Below are 25,386 nucleotides of genomic sequence, written 5' to 3' on the forward strand. Positions count from 1 at the left end.
CAGAATTTATCATTGGGGCTATTTGTTTCAGAGTAGATTTATTTAAGGCTCCATATACACAAGTGTATATATACTCTAATTGATTTTCTTTACTTCCTGTCACCACGTTTACGATAGAACAGAAGGTATTCATTGTAATTTTGTTTTTCAGAAGTAGGGAGAGCACTGACGCGACTCAACGACAGTATCGACAGGCGTTTAACTTTACACAGATACTGCCAGAGGCTGAATAAAGACTAGCTGTGATAGTGGAATTTCTCATGAATGAATAATGAAGCATTTAAACCCTGGCCATTGTTCAGGACCATTGTCAGACTGTTAACCACACACTCCCATACACACCCATTGACCCCTGTGCAAAGTGAAATTTTGTACAGAGGGTTGAAAATAGAGCAAAGTCTGGAACCTAACTGTGAAATTAATCATGGATTTCATGAAACTTATTTATGCTTTCATATTTCAACCACCTTCAACCAAATTGTACATTATTCAGCTATCATCCATATCAATGACAGTGCTATCTGATATATAGTATTTGAATTATCAAGAATCAAAAGTGGGAAATGTTTTTTGAAACACCTAGTATATGTACCCAATCCTTATACTCACAATATCATTCAAGGGTGCGTCTTATTACTCCTATACATCCTGGCAATCTGTTTGCTTGTGTCCACAGTGGCGTGTGTTGCAGTTTCATTTTTTGCTTCCCTTTTCTCTTTTTTTTTTCGTTCTTTCCTGTTATTTCATTTCATGTCAGTTGACATTGGTTTCTTTGATTTTGTTTCATATATTTGTTTGTAGTTTCATGAAGCCATTATTTGCTTTTTATGTATTTCTGAGGGTCCCATATCGTACAAGCTTGGCTTTTTAGTGAGACCCTCCATTTCCATTCCCATCCGTGTCATATGCCCTATAAATTTATGCAATTATGTCGTTACTCATCATCACATGTATCTTGTTGATGTACGTTTATCGAAATTACTACAAATTTGTTTTGTTTATGCATTGAATATAATTTCTCCTGTTTATTTAATGGAAATGAAAATAAAGTTGAACTTGAACTTGATATTGGTCCATGCATTGGAAACTCTTTTTTTAAGTGTTGTATAATAGACCATAATAATGTATATTACTAATAATGGTTGTTGGTCCGTTGAACTCCCACTGATGCCATAGGAATCCACAATAAAGAAACCTCTAATGTTCTCTTCTTATTGATGATCTCCATTGGAATTTCGACCTCAAGGTATATAGGCTTACATCCAGCATACCACACCATGATAAAACAACATGAGAGGTAACAATAGACTGGACAATTAGGAGACCATTGATATTATCAATTCTGATGATGTATTTCTAAGACTGCCATTTTAAACATTAGTCTTGCAGAGAATATTAAACGTTTCGAAATCATACTCAAATTCAGCTGGATCATTAAGAATTATCTGGTCATGCTATCGGCCTAATGATATAGTCCGCACCACAGTCAGATATACTATAGACCTACAAAACTAAATGCAACATTTTGTTAACAATTTTCCATGTGTTATTTATATGTCTTAGTCTACGTGTATCATTTCCCCCATATCCAACGATCTCTCTTTGGGGGAACAGTATGTTCCCCCCCCCCCCCCCCCCCCCCCAATATTTTATCGGGGCAATCGACGTCCCTGTGTATCCAAAGGAAAACCTCCCCAGTACTTTTGCCTATATACTTCTTATTATTGTTTTCAAATCTGTCGAAAAACAAATTCGACTCGGTAGGTCCTATATACTCTATAGAGATCGATCCGTAATCAACCGATTTTTCTTCCACAAGATACTATATAATCTTTTAAACAGGATATTAATAGGTAAGCAATGGTAAGTGTAACAGATCACTTTTTCCGCAAGATGGCCGGTGCCACGTTTTGAAAAGGGGGGGGGGGGGACTTATTATTTCTGGTGCCTCTTCGGGTGTCATCAGCTGACAAGAGAGAAAGAAAATCAGCACAACTTTCTAATTCTATTTCCGGGTTTCTTCAGCTGACAAGCGGGAGAAAAGCCGTTCCCGAGCTTTGTCGGCTGGCAAACGTCAAGAGCTCAAGCGGCACTCCCAATATCGTGCGATCCATTACGAACGCCATGTAACGATTGGACATTCTTACTTGATCGTAGAAGTTTTGTTCAACTCTTCTGAAATTTCACGTTTGGATACGATTTTATTGGAGTCGATACGTGTTGGTATATTGGTACGCTTGGACGCGATGATCACGATTGGTCTATTTCAAGCCATACGATCTGACGCGATCTAGTCTCCCGTTCAAAAACGATCCGATAGGATTGTCCCGATTGAGTCCACGATTGGTACCGATCTAACACAATTATTACGATCGGGATCCCCGATTTGGTGGGTGCAGCTACGTTCTGGTACGTTCCAATACGTGTACCGCGAACCAGTGCGGGATGTTGAGATAAGATACGATATGTTTCACGATCAGGAGCAAGAGCGACCCCATTTAACCTGCGATTGGACCCAAATGGGAATAATAGTCCGGCTGACAATGGATTTCATTGTTTCCTTAAATTCTGCAGAGTGATTAGGCCTACCATCCACAACCATTGATGGCAAGGGTTGACAGGTTGAGGATGATGACAACGTGACCTTTGCAATATTGCGAATGACGATTACGTTATCATAATAGAGAAAACATCACTCAAGCCACCAACATCAGATTGTCCCTCCTCTAATTTTTAACCTAAAGAAATTAATTACTATATCGATATGCTCACTCTTCCCCTCCCAGCCCCCCCCCCAAAAAAAAACACCGAATTCACAAGATCAGATCATTACGCTCTTCCCCCGAAAGAAAAAAGTTTACGCCTTACTCTGAAATACATGAAGAAAATATGATGAAACTGAAGTTAAAAAAAGAGGATTGGATCTTTTTGAATGCTAACATAATGTATTATAAACGCCGTGTACACCATGTGCCATTATACCTTTTTATTTCAAAATGTCGTTATGTCATGGAGTATTGAAAGTTTAGTTGATTTGGCTTGATTTATTGTTTTATTTAACAATGTTTAACGTAACTGATATAACAAACAAAAAGTTTTAAGCAAAATTATTTCGCACGGGTATTGCTACACTTACTAACTAACTGTGAAAAATAATGAGAGTTAACTTACATCCACTACAACTTTTCAAAAGTCACATAAGTTATTTTTGCGGGGTACGTGAAACATCCTGCTTCTGGTGAATGTTTCAATGGTCTTGTTATTTCATCACCCATTACGCCACCCCTTCTTTATTCAGTATCAAGAGTGCAGTTTTGCATTTCTTGCTCCATCTTTAAAGTGTTCGTGCTATCTCAACAAAGACACGACTACTCCTTCTTATGCTCACTCGACATTGCTGTTAGATGTTGGTTGCATTATAAGATAACAATCCTATAAACTAAATGGATTTTGCAGTTAATGAGTTGACCATAGCAATTTTCCTCTAAAATTGTGCTCAACCAACCACACACACACACACACGCACACACACACACACACACACACATGTATGTTAAGTGTCACAATTATAGATGCGAAGGGTCAACGATGGATGATGAAACAACAACGCTTAATCATTCTTTACAAGACACAAGAAACAAAATAGGCCTACTTCACACCCCAAAAATATAGTCTAGTATACTTTTAAAAAGTAACCATTTGTCTTTGATGTGTGCTCACCCATGCACGTTTCAGAAAATCATTCTCATTTTTATACAGACGTTAATCAATACATGCAGGCATAATAGTTATTCCATTTTTGTTCAATTTTTGTTTTCGTTAAAAAGAAAAGCTACCCCATTTTGATAACGGGGAATTATTCCTGTTCTGGGTGTCTGTACAATGGTAATAATAAGCTATTAATGATAATATCATTAACATAATGTATGAAAATATCATTAACATAATGTATGAAAATATATAACAATCTATAATACAACTTCATTTTCATGAACTTATAAACAAATTAATCACAATACCTTGCACATAATGCTAATGAAATGTCTACACAGTCATATAATTTGCTGTTTAGAAATAATAATCTAAAGATGCAGGCTACCACCTCGTTGAATACAAAATATACTATAATCTTCGAGTAAAATGAGGGAAAATGTGCAAAAAAAAAATAATAATAAGCGGAAGGAAAGTGAAAAAGTCGATCCCTATCAACACGATAAAGAATCATGATTAGATGAAGTTGCTGCGTTTTGAACCGATCCCAGACAGACTAAGGCGAATATCACGATCAAAAATCAATTGTGTTAATCGTAGATAATTTTTGAACCGTCCAAAAAAATTCTACGATTAACGCGATTGCCACGATTCAGGATTGACCTCAAGATCCGATACAATCCCATACAAACTGATAAGATAATAACGGTGGCCTCACGACTAAGACCACGATTTATACACATACATACATTATTATATATCTTGTCTCTTTGGGAGGTTCTTAATTATGATCACAGAAAGCATATTTCAAAAATAATACGTACATGTATAACCATATCGATATCCGTAACCGACACATCTTTGATAACTAAAATAAGCCCACCAGCAAGATCGACCACTACTTAAAATTAGATATCATGACAATACAAGAGTAATAACAGAAGATTCCGTGACCTGCAGGCCTATATGCTGTTTAGACACTCCCTCCACACTAATACACTATGGATGTGACCATATAATCATGTAATCATCCTATACAATGCATTGTATGATCAGGAAGGTGGTTTTCACTTCTCTGTTATGATTATAAGCTACATGTACTTAATCAAAGCGAGCTTTAAAAAAAACCAAATGACCAGTATGAGACTTTGCATATCTTTGAGTATTATGTATCAGGCCTAATATACCTAAAGCGCTATTTTTGATAAGCATGAAAGGTCTGACACGATTTAGTACAAAATTTACTCGTCTTTGATAACTTCATCACAGACGGAGTGCATCGACAAGTTCGCTTACATGATGTTTAATTTACTGAGGTGTCCATGACCCTACCTATGAACAAAGTGCTCTGTGTAGGGCGATGCCAAATCATGAAAAGGAAAGGATGATCAACCCGGAAGTTAACGGGCTTCGGGGCGTCGAGAAACATACAACCGCCAAATGCCATTATAACTGCAGTTGCAGCGGCAGCCTCACTGCCCTCTTCATTGATCTCGACAAAGGCCTTGTGGACCACATCAGAGATATACAGATCACGATTACCCGAGATGCCCTCAAAGTTGGCCTTGTTATGGTCAAACGCGTCTGTCATTCCCATGTCACTGAGGACCCTGTTGAGATTGAATTCATCTTCCACTCGGACTTTTGGCAGCCAGATATTGACCAGTCTCTCTTTGAGATTATCATTCCATCGTTTGAGTGTGTCAGCAGAAAGGTTGGCTTCAAGATGCGCGAGACCATCATCCTTGTTCGGCAGAGCAATCAACATGCTGAAATCATTGCCTTCGTAAGGCAACTCCAACACCATGCAGTCCAGGGCGTTGTCCTCTGCTAGTTTAAAATCATCGGACTGGTGCATGAATTGCACTGGTACCGTTTTCCTTTCATCCAGGACCCTGAAGACCGACTGATTAGTTTGGTAAGATTTGAATGGCGATGCCCATGGTCCTTTGAAGTATATTGCATTCACCAGCACCATGCGTGTGAGGGAATTCAGTACTCCCGGTGAGATCAAGTTCGCTATCTTTCCTTCTGTCTGTTCAGAGACCCAGTAGTTGATAGTATGGGCTACCTCAGGTAAGCCGAAGTCGGCAACCGCTTCTATGGTGGACTTATAAAATGCTGCGGCAGTGTTTCAGCACGTTTGACATTTGTGTCGCTGTATCACCGCCAGCTCCAGCGTAAGTCATTGCCAAGGCGGTTGAGATACTCAAAGGAGAAAAGAAGAGATTTCGTCCCTTCCGTTCACCTGATATCTGTTGGTACATGTCTAGCGCGAATCCATTGTTGGCCCTGGCCAGCTGGGCTGTAGGTATGGTCGGGCGCGTCGACGATGCCATGGCGAACGAGGTTAAAAAAATCTGCAGTTAGAAAAGGGAAGGATACAAAATGTATTTCATGTCAGTTTACACTTACAGAGATAAAATTTGAGCGAATATGCGTTCACAATTGTCTCAGGATCGTTTGACGAGTAGCTATTTATGGTCATTAAAAAAAAAAGTCGATCGCGCCCATTCGATCCTTACGTCAGTCGTGTCGTATTCTTTCCTCGTTTGTTTTGTTCATAATTATGTTAAAACGGATAAAGGATAGTGATGAAAGATGCACAATGGTGAAAATGATCCCTTGAGACACCAAAACAGAACAATATTAGGCCCTATACAAAGGAAATTATGATAAATCATTGCTCCTATATTGATGGCGAAGTATTTTTAAGTGCGACAAAATAAAATTCATGTAAAAATACGTTATCGTGTCACCTCTTCTGATGAAAAAAAAAATGGATGCAGTATCCATACTGTATTGCAAACTACAATGTAGCTCAATTCGGCCTGCTGCGGACTATCATGGGTTGTTTCGTTGTTTTTGTTGTTGTTCTAAGTAAATGTACATAGATGTGCATACCCCCGGTCTAAATGCAATGTTGTTCATTGGAAAGGTTATATCATTCTCATTTTTAAGTGTATTTCTTAAAGTTATTTTACTAGTGTGTATATGTTGTTGTTGTTGCTGTTGTTTTACAAATTGTAGTTTTGTCCCGTGACTTCGGATTATCATAAACGGGCGCATGATAATAATGTGTTATGGGCACAAGAACGTTTATTGTATACATGGGGTGATGAAATTTCAGTCTAAACTGAATGTGCTGTGTTCCTTGAAATCAATTAACTTTAACATGGGAATGTATTTTCCTCAATGGTACACGATATTGTTGGCACACTTAGGACAGGTTCTCAAGGGTATTGTCAAGCTTTTTTTTTTCATTGATCGTTCTGTGCGTACATCATCCAATCTTTCGTTGTTGTAAGAACATGAAAAAGTCTTCATGATAATGGAATTAAATCCTGAAGAGAAAACTGCATGTACAAGTTTATCCAGTCCTGGGGCATACCAGTCAACTTTTAATGTCTCAAGAATACAATCGAAACATAATTTAGTACAAGTGCATAAGTACAAGTGTACTAAAGGACGACTTCAATGAAAAACAAGGCAAGCGCCATTATGTGTCTCGCCCATTCGCGTACAAGAAATTGTCCGCGAATGGGATATAACAGATTAAAAAAAAGAGATATAACAGATAAAAAGAGATAAAAAAGGGTAAAAATTTATGGCAAAAATGAAACGTGCCATAAAAACTTAACATTGGGCCCTTAAAGTTCGTTGACCCCTGCCTGTGACCTTTGACCTTGTGGTGATCATCCACTCCCCAAGGGACATCTACCATCCAAGTTTGGTCACAAACGGACCTATGGATCAAAAGTTATGACCCATAATAGAAACGCGCCATAAAAACTTAACATTGGGCTCTAAAAGTTCGTAGACTCCTGCTTGTGACCTTTGACCTTGTGGTGATTATCCACTCCCCAAGGGACATCTACCATCCAAGTTTAGTCGCAAATGGAGTTATGGATCACAAGTTATGACCCATAATAGAAACACGCCATAAAAATTAACATTATCATTAGGCTCTAAAAGTTCGTTGACTCCTGCTTGTGACCTTTGACCTTGTGGTGATCATCCACTCCCTAAGGGACATCTACCATCCAAGTTTGGTCACAAATGGAGTTTTGGATCAAAAGTTATGTCCAATAATAGAAATGCGCCATAAAAACTTAACATTGGGCTCTAAAAGTTTGTTGACCCCTGCTTGTGACCTTTGACCTTGTGGTGATTATCCACTCCCCAAAGGACATCTACCATCCAAGTTTAGTCACAAATGGAGTTAAGGATCAAAAGTTTTGACCCTTAATAGAAACGCGCCATAAAAACATAACATAGGGCCCTTAAAGTTCGTTGACCCCTGCTTGTGACCTTGGACCTTGTGGTGATCATCACTCCCCAAGGGACATCTAACATCCACGTTTAGTCACAAATGGAGTTATGGATCAAAAGTTATGACCCATAATAGAAACGCGCCATAAAAACTTAACATTGGGCTCTTAGAGTTCGTTGACCCCTGCCTGTGAGCTTTGACCTTGAGGTGACCTTCATATATGGTAAAATGTGAAACTTTGTATGACCCCTCTTCCCTCGAAGTTTGATTGCAATTGAAGCCCAGAGTAAAGAGTTATTGAAGTTTTTGTAGCGTTACGGACAGACGACGGACGGACGACGGACGGACAGACGCCGCAGGCGATCTCTTAATCTCCCCACACCTCCGGTGGGCTCGACAAAAAACCACACAAATAGACATAACACTATAGTTTGAGAGTTTATATTCACTACTCTTTGACTTTTGAAAATTATGTGAAAGGTCAAATATTCTTTGTTCTTATTCTTTTCCACACCAAAATATCTTACTCTTTTCGATATTTTGATTCGTATGATGCATTCAATTGGTATAACATTTCAAACATTGCATGACGAGAAAGACGAACAACAAAACTTCGACAATAATTGTACAACCACAAACCCACGGGAATATCAACGCGTGTTGAAACCATAAGAACAAGTTTAACAGGTCAAATATTACTGTATGGGGCAGTGATCACACATGAGTGGATCTTACCGGAGCAATGCATCACATACAGGTACGCATGCTGGCTTGTATTGTTCGATTCATAATACCTTGATCATCACTTATATTATGTGGTCAAAAGAAAATCTGAATACACGTACTTCATAATAACTTTTCTAATTTCATTCAGTTTGCGTACATGTTCTTGGATATAGTATTCATACGGCCATAAAAAGAAGAAAAAGAAGACAAAAAAAAAGGAGAAACATTCTGAACCATGCAAGATTCTGTCAATGACATTTTGTAAATCACTGGTAAAGTACTACAATCGTAATTATGATGAACAACAGACAATGGAACGCACCTTGCCCCAGACTGATGTGTAACTACAGTGTATTATATTAAATGGGTTAGTCAAATACCGGTTAGTGATTAGCTAAACAGAGTCACGTGATGGAGGTACATTCGTTATGTTCGCCCATGGGCGACCATTCTTGGTAATGTTCTCCCATGGGAGCATTTTCACGTAACAAATGACAGAAGGCCTAGTTAGGACCGGCCACCCACGCGCGCACAGTGAATTTGGCTCTGCGCGAGCAAGCTATCGAGTGCGTTGTGCTCATGCTGGTGGTTGCAAAGATCGTACACTGTAACTACAGTCAAGTCGCCGTGTAGCGCACTTACGGCGTCTGGTCGGGCGCGGGGCTACGCTAGCTACGCGTAAGTACACTGAATCTCTACGATCTGGTGGTTAACGTTGACGTATTTGACTAACCCATATAATATAACAGATGATGACTTTTGTTGTCGGGAACATGTACCAAACGTTCCACCCTCAGGGTTTGAAATGCTATTTCGGGAGGCTATAAGTCCCTCGACTTCGTCTCGGGACTTATAACCTCCCTCAATGGCATTTCAAACCCTTCGGGTGGAACATTCGGTATGTTCCCTCCCCCGCCAGTCATCATCTATATAATGTACATAAACTGAGCATAACTGACACGTTTCTCTGCAATGCACTAACATGAACATAGTAGATAGCATATCAGTTTAGAGATTTGTTTGGGGTTCTTTTTTTCTGGGCAATTCTAAGATATCTGAAGAAATATAGTAGAAAAATTTTGTTATAAAACATGACACGTATTTACATGTAGATGTCCATTTTGGCACGAGTGTATCACGAAATTACAACAATTGCATTGCATATAGTGCCTTCAAGGAAGCAGTTAGATATCTACTAATAAGCAGTGCAGAACATCGTCGGTTATACATGTACGACACATGCAGGTCAACAAACACGACTAAAGCCCAACCCCCAAGCCACTTAGAAATGATCACGAACCAACTGCGCACATTATGCGCTATTTACGACTTCCGGTATGCTTCTATAACCAAACTCATTCCACCATACACTGAAGGTTCATGAAAGCTACAATGTATATGCGCAGCCGAAGTAAAATCAGTTACCATGGAATGGCTTTATTGTGCAAAGTTTGAAGACATGTTCCAAGAATGTCCTATACAGTGCAAGTGTTGCACATATTATCACAAGAAAAAAAAAATCAAATTTGACCTTGACCGATGACCTCTGACCTTCCGCGATTCTCACCATGATTGAATGGACTATTCCCTCAACCGTGCATCAACTTCCCAAGTTTGATGACGAGAAGTACTCAATTATGCCTACTGTCCAAGTCATAGTACTAAAAAGTAGGCAATCTATTCATATACTGTATCTTGGCAAATTCAATGTTTTTACCATAAAAGGGCCGGGGGGGGGGGGGTTGAATCACTCTCCCCTCGACATTTTCCGCGACTATTCTGCCGCGTGATTTTTTTTTTAAATACTTTCAAGTCTCGCACATCTTATGACACCATTTTCGCGAAAATTGGACGTACCATCACGACGCTGCACGACCTCTTATACATGCTTGTCAGACCCAAAATGGCTAAAAGGTGATTTTGTATACAAAGTCTATGCAAATAGTTTTCTCATCTTATTCAAAAAGATATGATTATTTTCACTTTCAACGGCTGAAATCAATTAATTTTAGCATAATTATGCTTAAAAGAGGTTCTGTAATAAATTTTGTGGAAAAAATGAAAAAAAAAGGTCGGAAAACAAAGAAATATATTAAAAATCCATAAAATAGAGTACATAAGAACTTAATTTTGATACCAGATTTTTTTTTTCAAGTACTAGTACATTGTTAGGAATGCTACAAGGAATAATGTCACTAAAAATTAGGATGCCATTAGCTTTATTAATATAAGATATACGAAATGAAAAATTCATTTTTTTCTTTTATACTTCGGTAGATTACGCAACAGATAATGTATGAGCCAATTTTCGCGATCAACGTCCAAGATCTCGAGCGGGGGGGGGGGGGGGGGGGGGGGGGGGGGTTGAATCAACCCTCCCCTGGCAACAGAACAGGCCAAAAAGCCCGGCCTGGTTAGGGTTACGACATACAATGTGTATGTACATGTAATTGAGTACAATGTATCTGAAATTCTCCGATCCTCATATACTGTAAATATAAACGAAGTACACGAAACCCTCTGAGATAATTTCATGAGCACTAAACGAAACTACACAGCTCTATTTGAGGAATGGTGTAATAATATGGAGAAAGAGTAAACACAAGGCAAGACAATAATGCCAGGTGCATTTTTACTACAAAACATAATAACTATGAGTAAATAAAACAGAAGTTTCAGAGCAATCAACGGTAATAGCGATGACAATAACCTGACAAAAGGAGTAAGAGTGAAGCTCATAACTTCAAGGTGGTATACAAAGTAATGTACTGTATATGTGGATCAATGCCTTAGTCGGCTATTGATTCCCCTATCACGTATATAATGATTTCCGCGTGATTACGGTATACATCTATACCTGTATATACATGTATATACATGTAATAAGTCATAAGCAAAGACTGTGGATTGACCGAAATATATGAGAATGTAAAAGAAAATCCTTTACGTTTCAAATGTGTGATATAATCTGCATTTAATAGACGTGTACGAATGACGTTGTGTTTTGATCTGCTGATGTGATACGTATAAATGTACCTTACTTATCGATAGTTACAGTTAACTGATGTTTCTAACGAGGTTAAAACTTTTCTATAAGTATAAAGGTTGATGTATGAATACTATCATCAGAAGTAAACATCTCAAATGAAGGTTATGCATATATTGCAGCACACATTTGCCCAAACATAAATTATCATTCATACACCTTTACGTGAAAATACAGTTTACTTATATCATAGTGAACTTTGCTACTTATTAAGGCATGCAAAATGAATATCTATTACATGTCATCACTCTTCTTGAACATTATAACAAGTTGGTAAGTATGTATAAGTAGGTGATGACATGTATGTATATGTATTTCTGTATAGATTGTAAGTCCAATATGCATAATATAAACACAATATATGCTATCTTAATGTGAAAATGAAATAGAAACCGTAACCTACCATAGCGTATTCCATGGACTCACCACGAAATTGAAAAACAATAATTCAGACAATCATTTATAAAAGCTACCGGTATTCATATACATGTATGTACGTACACGTACCACTTTCTCTTTCTCTTTCTCCAATTTGTCTTTCTAGCAGTGAAATAAAAACCTTTATACCCTGTTACAGGAATGTATCATATCCTGTGCTGGTACAGGCCTTAAAGAATCTTCTATAGTGGTATGACTCATTCTCATGAATTTTATTATTTGTTTTCAAAGGCACCAGGACTGATAAACATATATAATGAAAATAAGTAAGGTCTTTTTAACCAAAGGCTCAATACATATGTCTGAAATGAAATGGTGAAGAGACACATTTCTGCTTCTTTACTGTGGCAACTACATCATCTGCCTCATAATTTTGCAAATAATATTGCAGAACCCTATGTGGAAAACTTCATTCTTCACAGGTACAACATGCACATATCCCTGTGGCGCAAGGGACATAAGCCAATATGGAGTTAGCTCATGAACACATTAGTCCGAATGACTTTTCTTTTTTCTAAGTTAGGGGGACTTCTTGTTTTCAGAGCAACATTATGCATTATAAGCTTTATGTAACAAATGGAATTCATAGATCCTTTTCAAACAAGGAACGAACTTGTGTAGACCAGATGACCAGAATGATCTGTCTAGCAACATTTGGGAAGCATCCATTTTATTATTTTGCATTGAATGTATTAACAATCTCCTTCTATTGATATGGCTGAATACAACTTTTGCTGTCAGGTTGATGTGCTAACAAGCAGCATTTATAAGGATTACATGAATAATCATTACATCACAGATTCTTACCCCAGTGAACTTAAAAATCAACATGCCTGTTGGTATAAACAACTTTTTTTTTTTCTGCTCATATGTAGAAGTAGAACTGGTTTATTGTTTTAGAGAAACAAGACCTCAGACTATTTAAGTAGTGTCCATGACTCGCCCAAGGAATAAGATCGTTTGGCTCTCACAGTGACAAATCATGAACAGGAATGGATGGTCAGCCCGAAAGATAATTGGCTTCTCTGGTTCACGTGGCATGGCACAACGCATTTTCATAACAACAGCTGTTGCTGCTGCTGCTTCACTTCCCTTTTCATTCACATCCACAAAAGCCTTGTGGACAACTTCAGAGATAAAGAGGTCTTGTTTTCCTGAAATGCCTGAAAAATTAGCTCTGTTTTCATCAAAGGCATCCTTCATTCCCATCTTGACAAGGACTTGATTTAGACTGAACGCATCTTCCAGTTTAAACTTTGGCATCCAGACTTTGGCAAGCTTCTTTCGTAAGTTCTTATTCCAACCCTGAAGTACTTCAGCAGACAGTTTCTCTTCGAGCTTTGGAAGGCCATCGTCCTTGTTTGGCAAAATGACCAGCATATTCAAATCTTGACCCTTGTATGGCATTTCTAAGACAATGCAGTCATTAGGGTCATCTACAATAACCGGAAATTTACCAGACTGAAACATGAGATTGACAGGTACTTTCTGACGGTCATCAAGAACTTTGAAAACATCTGCTTTAGTTTTGTTTCCATCAAACTGAGATGCCCAGTTCCCCTTGAAGTAGATGGCATTCACTAAGACAAGTCTTGTCAGTGGTCCAAGCACTCCAGGTGCAATGAGGTCTTTAATCTTTCCATTGGTCTGTTCAGAGACCCAATCATTAATGCTCTTCCTTGCTGCAGGAGACCCAAAATCTGGCACAGCTTCTACCATGGAATCATAAAACTCTGCAGCAATTTGCAGGAACTCTTCAGTGAATGGATAAGCTGCTTTTCCATACAGCTTGTTGGCAGTCTTTAGTGTGTAACCAGGATTCTGAGTGAAGAGATGTGTTGTTAGTTCCTTGAAGGCTTGATGAACTTTGTTGTCGCTAAATTTGCTGAACTGAAGCACACTGGACATTTGTAATGCTGTATCTTCTCGAGCTCCAATGTAGGTCATAGCCAAAGCAACTGAGATGCTGAAGGGAGAGAAAAACAGGTTCTTGTTCTGTTTTTCCCCCTTCAGGGTTTGGAAAAGTTGCATCCCAAAAGTGTTGTTTGCAACAGCTAGCTGCTCTGCATGCCTGGTTGGTGGCTGTTTAGAAAGGGCCATGATGCAAAACCTACAATATAAGTTACAAAGATTGGAACAAATTTGTTAGTTAAGGCAGAAAGAACTGTTTTATCCAATTGGCCCCACTGCATGATAGTATTCACTGAGAATCTTGCAACTGATGGGACTGGTTTTAAGTAAGGTTGAAGGAATTTTTCTGCAATATTTAGTAATGATATGAACACAACTGTGCTCATAATCCTTATAATGTAGAGCAGAAATTAGATTTACTTCTCAAAGTTGATTTACAATTTTAGTCTATGGTGAGGATGTTTTAATTAATGAAGTTCCAATCACTTCTATCCAGCCAACTGCAACTTGAAAGATATTCTCTACAAAAAAAAAAAAAAAAAATCAAGTGAAAATATTCACTCTTGAAGGAGTGAATAAAAAAAAAAGAGTGAATTTAGAGTGAAATTGGAGTGAATTTTGAGTGAAAATGTTCATTTTCACTCGTTTTAGAGTGACCTCAGGGATCACTCCAAAATCTTCGAGTGATCCCTGAGGTCACTCCAAAATGAGTGAAATGAACCACCTAGGAATACTGGTGTATTGTGGGGTATATGTAAAGGTTGCACACACCTTGTGCATTGGCTTATTTCAGTCCCACAGAGCACTTCTTCAGATCTGCAGAAAAGCATGGAGGATGCGAATTACTGTACAGCCAAAACACGTAAGTACTACCAGCTAATTTTGACCAGTCTTCGCGTTTGGACCACAGTACAACAGTTACTGTACAATAGAGCGCCCCTGTACTCAGGAGCTAGAATGTTAAACTTTAACATTCTAGCTCCTGAGTACAGGGGGTACACTATTGGTGGAGATGAAAATTGGGCTTTCAACTTTTTGCGAGATACCAAGAAAACACTAATATGATATAATACTGAGCATACCATTTTAAGAGGAATTCAAAGTTTATTTGATGAAAATCAGGTTTAGAATAACTGAAACATCCAAAAACAAAGTAAAACAAAGCGATAGTAATAAAGTGTGGGTCCCACACTTTGTCAGAATCGCTCTTTTTTGGATATCTCAGCCATTTCAAAACCAATTTTCATCAAATAAACGTTGAATTTCCTCATAGTCGAATTACATGCTCTTTCATATTTCATAAGAGGTTTCTCATTATCTCACCAAAAAGAGTTAGAAACCTGCTGCACACGTACATGTGCAGGGACCAAGTGCAATATTCTGATTATTAGAATATGCTTACTTGATGTACTTTGTTTAGTGTTATGTTACTTGTCTTTCAGTTATGTATACATATATTTTATTTTCCTTTACATGTGGAATTTTGACATGGAGACTGTTGAGAAGATTTTTATGCCTTAGTGCATGATAATAAATGACTTGAATCTTGAACCAAAACTATACGATTCCTTTAAACACTTCCGCAATGGACCGTAAGCAACCCTGCTACACTTTACATACATAATGTAGTATTCTAATCCCAAGGCTATTCAGTAAATCCCGTCGAGCACACTCGTGGAAACCTAACCCCGGAGCGTATATGGGTCGCTAGTGCGGTCAGTGTAAACCGTAACCGTGTTCGTAGTAGGGAATTATATAGGCCTTAGCTTTAGTGTAGAAACTCCATTCATGCTTTACAAAACATGGTGAGGCTCATTCACAAAAGTATCGTTAATTCAATCGATACATGAACTGGTACAAGGAACTGGGTCTGTAAATTCTCTCGATCTTGTGTTCAATCTAACCAACCAGTTGTGCGTGTCGGGTTCGTAGGAGCTGTCGCGTGCTAAACCGGAAACCACCTAGAATGCTATTGCAGTCGCCGGTGCGGTTAGGCTTGTGGGTGTGTGGTGGTGCTTACCTGTCTAGCTACGTCGCGTCGGCCAGTTTGTTTATCTTTTGTGAAAGATACGGAGCCTACGTAGCGCAGTGATCAGTAGTAAACGTCTATCGCTGCCGAAAGTTTTTAGCTGATAAAATGGACTGATGCACCAGAGAGTCAAGATGACATGCCTTTCGTTTCTCAGTCTTGATGAAATCTTGGCGTGCCGAAACACTCGTTAGCAACTCAACACGAACTCGCTTTTAGTAAGTGTATACTACAGTGTAGTACAGCGTACCCGGAAGAGGTGTGCAGAACATTGCGTGTTGTGTGGTGTGCTGTACGATGCCGCATGGCCCAGCACCTGTTCAGAAGACAACGGGGTGCGATATCGCTCAGTGTCGCATCGCAAGCTATCGCTTGAAAAATCTCATACTGGTACACGTATAGTGTGAGGCGGCCTTCAGGCATCGCCGCGCCCAACGATTTTTGAAGTCGAGCGGTCTGTAAAACCCCAGCGACGCTCAAGCGATGCCCCTGTCGATTTCCCATAAGTTTTCTTTGGATGCACACAAGAATTCCACAGGTTGTGCTTTCCATTATTGGGGATCGATACCGACGTCTTTCTTAGCAATCTGAAGATAAATCTTTAACACTAACCAAATATCGGCTATATATCTATCTGCTTATTTGATATAGGTTTTCCCGCCCAATTTCATCAGATTTGCATTCGAATTAATGAAAAAAGCGTTCAAATTCAACCGATTTTTGGTCACTGATCTGATACCATCGTTCATTTTCATTCTGTGAGCACCCTATTCGTTTCATGTCATTCCTTTTAGGTTCTATTTCATTATATTTAAAGGGAAGTTCATTCAACTTAAAGGCTCAAATTGGGCATTGAAGTTGCCATTCAATTTCACGGCAGCTAGATAGACGTTCAATTCCGTCCCAAGTACGAATTTGCAATTTCATAGGTACACAACTTCACACGTTGAATTACGTTCAAATTCAACGATAAACAAGTAGGGCCTAAACACGTTTTCACGTGTCCTTTTCCCCCCTGTGATATAAATGTCATTTTCATTCAAAGTTTCCCTTACTAATTCTGATTATATTGTGTGTATTTCTTTCATGTCGACCTTTTTTTTTCCACTTTCAATCATCTATCCCATATCGGTATAGATTTAACATATTGTGCACGGAATGGCCATATTTCAGAATCTCTTTTTTCATTGCACATTTATTTATATTCAAAGTTTGGATTCCATTCCTGCCTTCCCCGTGTCCATATCATAAGTTACCACAATCGGCTCAGCAGCCTGCGTAGACCTGTTTCACCCAAGGATGTATCCCCAATGATGTTGTCTTTCCTGGTGGTGGCAAAAAACAACACGACAAAAAAAAAAAAAACAAAAACAATGCTTCACTCACTAATTCTGTCCTTATTCGAGATATTCATGTATACTCTGCTCTCATAGAATCCGCTTTTAAAAGCCATGTATGAAAAATGTATAATACACATATGTTTAAAAGTGAAGTTATTGTAGCTATTAGCTTTCATCAGGCAAAAGTTCCATTTCAAGGTACATTGAGTTTGAAATTCAGACATCAGGATTTGGACGGGGGATTTGGAAGAAGGTAAAAAAAAAATGAAAAATTGCGTGTATACTGTATGCATGTGCATGAAGCTGCTCTCCCGATCAAACTTTTATCAAGATTATAATTTTTCAATATATCAATCAAAGTGTTCACCAGATCGTTGAATTTCAATTCTAAAATAGCAAAATCTCTCTTGTTTGGGAGGGGGATACTCCATCCCAAAACCCCTCCCCTCTGTGCCCTTTCAATAGCCTTAGTACACTTTTCAGATTGACCAAAAAATCTGAATAGTGTACAAAACCGAAATCACTTCAATTAAAAAAAAAAATCAAAAGTTCCCTCATGTACTAGGGAAATATCTCCTTTTCAATCAACCCTTTCCTCGCTCAGTTCCCTCTATTCAGATTTAGTACAATTTTTGACAATTTCCCCAAATATTCCATCAAATATGCGTATACGAGATATCTCATTTTCAACTTTACAAAGGCAAAAGCTCCCTCGTATAAGGGAAGGGTCGTGATAGCACTCTCCCAATCCTTCTCCCTTCTCTCCCCCCCCCCCATGCATACTAGTAAACTATGGCTACACTTTGAACATACTCTGTAGACAGTTCCAAATATGCCACAAAATTTGTACACCAGAACGTTTAACTGCAGTCATAAAATACAAAATCTCCCTCATGAATGAGGGGAAACAGGGCTTTCGTATCCCGTCCCACAGTCCTACTTTGTCTCATTTCTAGATATTCCAACAAAAGTGTGCGCCAGATCGTTGAATCTCAGTTCTAAAAATGAAAAAGCTCCCTTGACTATGAGAGAGGTATTGCTTGGTCCCCTCTACAAACTTAGTACACTTTGGGGAATGACAATTTCCGAATTTTCCGCATCATAGTGTGCTTCAGATCGCATTATTTCAATTCTAAAAACGCAATAGCTCCGTAGAGCGAGAGGGGTAATCCTCTCCCACACCATCCCCCTCTACCTCATTCGATCTTGTACATTATCCTATACATGCACAGTGGTGATGCACACGCGGAATAAGAGCTAAACTCCTAGATTTAGCTATCAACACTTCCCTGAAAATCAAACACTTCCCTAATCATCTTATTTATTTATTGGTGAAAAAAAACATTCTAAGTATTCCACCAAACGTTGGCTCCACATCGCTGAATTTCAGGTCTGAAAATGCAAAATCATCCTACAATCTCATTTTCATGATTATTCTGTTTGATTGCTTAACAGACAGCTTTCATGATATTCATTGAAAAAAAATCATACAAGAAATTTATTTAAATGATAACATGATTATAGGCAAATTGATCAATACATCAAAATACTGCCACTTTACTTAAACCAGTGGGACTGTTTCAAATCGATAAAACACGCAAAAACAAGCATCAAATTGCAGCATTAACAACATCAAAATGCAAAAAGTTCTCACTGTCAGATGTTAGGATAACAACTTTTGCTGGAATAGCAACTTCCAATAGTAACAACCAATCGGAAAGCTGGATTTTTGTTGTTACTGCATGACAATTGCCACTTTAGCAAGAGTTGCTATCATATCAACTTTTTTTTTAATGAAATGGGGCCCAGATGTAGGCTTAAAATATTGAACAGGGACGGGCCTAGTACAGCTGGACCCTTTGGGCACGCCGGGAGACAGTCGAATTTTCAGTGAAACAGACTCCAAAGGAGTCTGCACTATACTCAAATTATATAGTTTCCATAAAAGTGGATTGTGATTTTCAGTACTGTTGGTCCTGTTGGCTTCTTTGATGGATAATCTGCCCTGATATAGATTTTGGTGGAGTCTGTTCCGATACTTTCTGTTGGTCCTGGTGGTTGATTTTTGGTCCATTGGGAACGTTTGAAGTGGTGTCTAATAGACCATTATAATGTCTATTACTCATTATATTGTTGTTGGTCCCTTGAACTCCAACAGAAGCCATTAGAAACCATAATAAAGAAACCTCATGGTCTCTTCTTCTTGGATCTCTAATGGAATTCCGACCTCAAGGTATAGGCCTACAGCCTACCACATGGCCGACAATGGACTGGACCATTATCAATTCTGATGATGTATTCTAAGATTGCATGCCATTTTCAAACATTTAGTCTCATAGAGATTATAAAACGTTTCGAAATCATACTCAATTGTTCAGCTGGATCATTAGAAATTATGTGGTCATGCTATAGGTCTTATGGTATAATAGTTTGCACAATTAGATTTAGACCTACAAAACTACAAGATGCAACATTTTGTTTACGATTTGCCATGTGGTATTTACATGTTTTAATCTATTTGAATGATTTTCCCCATATCAAAGGATCTCTCTTTGAGGGGAACCCCCTCCATATTTTATTGGTACAATCGACGTCCCTGTGTATCCAAAGAAAATCCTCCCCACTACTATTGCCTACTTATTTTTATTCTGTTTTCAAATCTGTCGAAAAACAAATTCATCTCTGTAGGCCCTATACTTTTTTAAATAGATAAATAGATAATAAAAAATACTCTATAGAAATCGATCCGTATAACCGTTTTTCTTGCACGAGATACTATATTTCAAACAGGATATAGGTAAGTGTAACGGATCACTTTTTTCGCAAGATATTGGGCACCACGTTTTGAAAAGTGGAGGGGGTACTATTTCTAGTGCCTCTTCCGGGTTTCTTAAGCTGGCAAGAAAAAAAAAAATCACCACAACTTTCTGATTCCATTTTCGGGTTTCTTCAGCTGACAAGCGGGAAAAAAAAAAATGTTCTGGTGCCACTTCCGGGGAAAAAAAAAAAAGTTGGGGTGGCCGATGGGGTGGGGACCAAGGGGTTACACCCTATGTATTCCTATGTATTGTGCAGAAAAGTAGGGGGGGGGGATGATGAGCGACGCCCCGGTTCCGCCGGCCATGATTGGCACCTTCCCGGTGGCGTTGGAGTAACACTACAATAACCCTTCCCCCCCCCCCCCCCCCCCCCCCCCCCCCACATACACACACCCCGACATTAATTGCTCCGATATAGACAAGTTGCGGCTTTTGCTCTTTCTGCCTGTAGGCCTACTGCTCCGCTAACAATAATGTCCAGCTCCGCGGAAATTGTGGCTCCGAAGGTACGACATTCGCTCAACAATAATTGATGATCTACCGACATTTAATCAATGTAATGCTCAACTTCTTTTTTATTTTTTATTTTTATTTTTGTAGGATGTTTACATTTCATGTTAAATCATGGGGATGAGAAAGACACATCCCTGGTGAAACGTGAGTAATATTATAGTCTAATTGCCACCTTTAATTGATTTTTTTGCACAATTGCTGCTTCTTTCTTGGATTGCAGAAAATTAGAGTTTAAGATTCAGTAATCACTAAATCATTCAAATTTTTTTATTAGTTTCAGCATCCAAAATTGATAACTTTATATCAAGCCAAGGACACGACTAGAAGCACACGATACTGCGTGTGCTCCTGTCCATCTTGTGGCCCCAATCGCCAACTGCATAATTATACCACAGAAGTGAATTATACTCACATCTGTAAAGTTCCGTAAGTTGTCTGTACCTACAACCAGTGCCGTATATTAAATATTAAATATACGGCACTGCCTACAACTACAGAGTGCGCTGTTTAAGATGGAGGATCAAAACAATGCTGCGTTCGGAAACGTTAGTGAAAAATTATCGGAGAGTGATAGCCTTTTTTTCGAAGATAATTTCACTCCGGAGTTATTCGACCCTTTGAATGGGAACAGACAAACACCAAATACTACCAATCAAGAGAATGAGTCTTGGCGCGCTGATGGCTACTTGGCTTCCCTTGGCAAGTGTTCGATTAGCTAAGAAGGGTTCCGGGTTTTAACTCAGTCCCATGTGTGGAGTTCTGTGTGTTTTCAGCTTGCCAACGAGTCCAGTCTTGCTATGCTGGCAATTGCCCAAATTTGTTACTCTGACGTCTCTGTACAATGCAATGATACCAGTTCAGATTGCTGTCTTTGTTGTTTTTTGAATGAAACTTCATAAATGTCGGACTTTAGAGGTATGTTAAATGATGTTACAGCTTGTATGATACAGTCTTCATGAAATCGGCCCCACCGCAGTGCGTGTGCACCCGTGCCGTGCGTCAGCAAGCAAGGTTAGGTTAGGGGTTAGGGTTTAGTAGGGTCAAGGAGGTACTAGGCTAGTACCTCCTTGGTAGGGTTAGGTAGGTTTGTATTTATGGTTAAATTGGCCCTTGAATTAGTCGAGGGACATTAGGGAGTCCTTCCGAGAATAAAAAGTTAAAGACTAAAGAAAAAAACGGAAGAAAGGGAGGACGAAAGATGCTATTTTATGCTGTGGAAATCGGCCCCATCGCTGTTTATCAATCTCGCGTAAACGCCGTTTGGTGGGCCACGTGGGGCCGCATTCACGAGTAAATTATTATATACTGTGGAAGAAAACCCCACCGCCGTGCTTATCTACCGATGAACGCCACACGGTGGGGCTGAATTCACGAGTATAAACAGGCGATCCGCCGTAGTATGTAGTATGGACATGCTGTGGTGGGGCCTATTTCACGAGTGTGCCGCATAATTAGCACCTCTGTCTGAGCTCTGTCATCTATTGTTACTATTACTGTTACTATTACATGTACTAAATTTTATAGTCTGTAAATTTATACCGTGATTTATACAAATACAACATGTTAAAATGTGAGATGTGTACTTGTGTAAATGTATCAAAAAGTGAGAAACCCTGTATTTTCCTTTTTTATATTGAACTGGCAGCCTGGATTCAAGCAATACTGTCAATTTACTGTTCTGTATGGATGAAAGGCATAGTTCAACCGTTCATTACTCCGCTCCCCCAAAAAAACAAAAACAAAAAAACAAAACTGTGTTTGATATGAATTAAATTTAAGCATGTTGCAACAGGATTAGGACTTTTGCCTCCATTATGATCAAGATGATAGTGTCAAATCGTGAAGTAGATGTGTGGCTTTGACACAAGTAAATGTTCATAACAAGTCCTCATCAAACCAAAGAGTGTGCAGAATCATCTCTTGGCTCCTGAAAATTAATTTTTATCCTCTTCACCCGAATAGGAAATAGTACTGCAGCTTTATCTAAAGCTAATTAGAAAGATCTGCATAAGATGATTAGTGTCTTGTTGACTACGTGCAAATATAGTGTCTTTCAGTAATGGCCAGACTGGCTTGCTGTGAAATGATGGAATTACACTAGATGCATGTCCAAATCATACAGTTTTATCTTCACTACCAGATTGATGATTATGGCAGCAAAAAAAACAAAAAACAAAAAAAATCTGGATAGAAAAATAAGATTCTGTTCCTTTTCTATACCAAAACTTCTGTCTTGTATACTTTGCAAGGTGTGCAATGCAAAACTAAAAGAAAAAAGAAAAGAAAAGAAGACATACCAGTACTTACATTAATGCCATTACTTGTTTCCTATTTCCCCATCTAAACACTCGTTCCCTCCCCCTCCGCCCCCCTCCCATCCTGTTTTCTCTCTTAATTCCACGCTCACTCTCACAGAGGCCAAACTCAAGAGGCTAAAAGGGAAGCCTAGCCCTGGTCAGGGCTCAAACCAAAGACTCACTTCCAGAGATATGCTGCGTACCCTAGATGAGGCCCGCCATGACTCCGCCAGGCATCTCGTTTCCTCCAACGCTGCGTATGACTATGAGGACGGCGACTTTGATTCCAGAAGTGACACCCAAGTGAGTGCTTTGAAGAGAAAAATGTTCCCCGAGCAGGCCCTGTCTGCCGAAGAACTCCAGGAGCTGGTGAAAAGGGACTTTTTGCAGTCGGTAACAGAAGTAGCTGCTGAGGAGACGGCAGAGTCAGAGAACTGCAGGAAGGAGGCAGAACAGGACAAAGGGAAGGAACCATCAGGAAGCTGATGATTAGCATTCTTTGGTTCTTATTTTTGGAATAATATATCATGAACCTTTGATTCATAGATCCTAGTGTCAAAATACCTCATCAGATACAATATGCGAGACAAAGTTACATTCCAGGCACCTCAGTTTTTATCTGCCAGAGTTGATCTAAGACAGTTTTGCTCATGAGATTTCAGTCACACAAACTTTTTACAATAAAATCCTCTGTGAAGCGAATGACTCATTGCTGACCCAGAAGCTGCCAAAGTAGTCACTTACTGTGCAAAGCAGATTGTGTAAAACCCTGCCAGTTACGATGAAGCTTGATCCACACACTCTAAGTTAAATGATCATGATTCAAGGATTTTTTTTTAAATCCCATTTTTTGTTTTGATATGAAAAAAACAAAAATAAGCTGTAGCTGAATACATCAGTTTATGTGTTCATGAAAATCTTTTCAGCATAAAAATACAATTAAAGTTTGAAAATCCCATAAGTTAGGTGATGATGAACACGATGTAAGGATCAGACTAGGTGTCTTTTCACAAAGAATTTCTTGGTCGCTGTCATCACCTAGTAGACAGAGAAAGCTCTGTAGGATCTACATAGATGGGTACATTTAGACAAAGAGCAATGACTGTAGTGTGTAGCAGGAATTTGTGTCAATCCGTTCCCTGAACCAAAATACTTCAACTTTGTCTGCAAAGTTGATCCTATTTATCTGCTGTACAGGGACTCTCATTTTCTAAGAGGCCCCCAGATGGTTTGTTAACTTTTGCATCTAGACATCTTTAAATTGGTTATACTGGGTGCAGAGTTTCAGAATTTATATGTGATTAGGGTGAGGCATAAGAATGTTTTCAAAATTCATAACAAATCACAATGAACAAGGATGATGACACAGCAGCTTCACATACGACTATATTACTAGGTGCCCAAGGAAACAGAACAAAAGAATAACCATGCATAGGTTGTACACAGGTGAACCTGTTAAGCAAGTGGTACTGTAATGGAATAACATTACTACATTACTGCAATGTGTGAGCCTCCTATTTCATCATCCTTGTTTAGTGTATAATGTTTTGGGTTTTCCAGAGTACAGCTGTATTAGTTTATCTGCTCCAGCACCACGACAAATTCCACAAATCTGAACCAGTAGCAGATCCAAAGGGGGGCGCACCGGGTGTGCTCCCCCTCTATATTTGTTGTTTAAACAAAAGAAATACTGTAAAAGTCGTTTCTTTTGCGGTGGTTTTATTTTCGCGCTTTGAGGTTGAACCGCGAACTTAACATCATGCAAAAATGTTTTGAACTCGTCGCTTGTTACAACGCTATCATTACCGACCGCGAATTTAAACACACGCAAAAAAGTTGGCACCGATGGAAACCGCGAAAGTTTCTGTACGCAAAAGAAACCACTTTTACAGTTAAAAGAAAAAAATGAGGTGAAACCCGGAAGGAGCACAAGAAATATTATTTTGTGCCCCCCCCCCCCCTTTACGGAATTCCTGGATCTGCCCCTGTGAACACGGCACTATGGTATCCGTCTATGTACTACTTAATATGAAATTATATGAGTCTATTGGAATTCCCCTTTAACAGTAGTCTTCTGGTTAATTAGTAAATGTCCAAAAAAATGCATAATAACCCGCCAGACGGAGTTGCAGGGATGAGAAAGAAAGGTCTTGTGGTTATACCACTGGGATACTCACCTCATACTGGAAACATGCAATGTTGTGGGGTAAGACAATGTGTAGTGGTTGCCACAGTTCAGCCAAGGTCAGCTTGGCAACTCAATAGAAATTTCAACTGGATCGC

General features: G+C 39.0%; 2 protein-coding genes and 1 pseudogene across 2 annotated transcripts; 1 reads left to right on the plus strand and 2 right to left on the minus strand.

Annotated features, from left to right (window-relative positions):
* Positions 1–5,014: 5,014 nt before the first annotated feature.
* Positions 5,015–6,050, minus strand: LOC139712734 (serpin B8 pseudogene; annotated as a pseudogene).
* A 6,850-nt stretch (positions 6,051–12,900) lies between these two features.
* LOC139712727 (leukocyte elastase inhibitor-like) lies at positions 12,901–14,300 on the minus strand. Its single transcript, XM_071624525.1, has one exon. It carries the CDS (start codon positions 14,292–14,294, stop codon positions 13,116–13,118), a length of 1,179 nt encoding a protein of 392 aa, XP_071480626.1. The 5' UTR covers positions 14,295–14,300; the 3' UTR covers positions 12,901–13,115.
* A 7,018-nt stretch (positions 14,301–21,318) lies between these two features.
* On the plus strand, positions 21,319–23,759 carry LOC139712735 (uncharacterized). Its single transcript, XM_071624531.1, has 2 exons — positions 21,319–21,505; positions 23,222–23,759. The coding sequence occupies exons 1-2, from the start codon at positions 21,319–21,321 to the stop codon at positions 23,587–23,589; spliced, it is 555 nt and encodes a 184-aa protein (XP_071480632.1). The 3' UTR covers positions 23,590–23,759.
* Positions 23,760–25,386: the final 1,627 nt, after the last annotated feature.

The sequence above is a fragment of the Diadema antillarum genome, unplaced genomic scaffold (assembly GCF_040938485.1).
Source record: "Diadema antillarum isolate AM-2024a unplaced genomic scaffold, OU_Dant_1.0 seq00001849_RagTag, whole genome shotgun sequence".
NCBI classification, from domain to species: Eukaryota; Metazoa; Echinodermata; class Echinoidea; order Diadematoida; family Diadematidae; genus Diadema; species Diadema antillarum.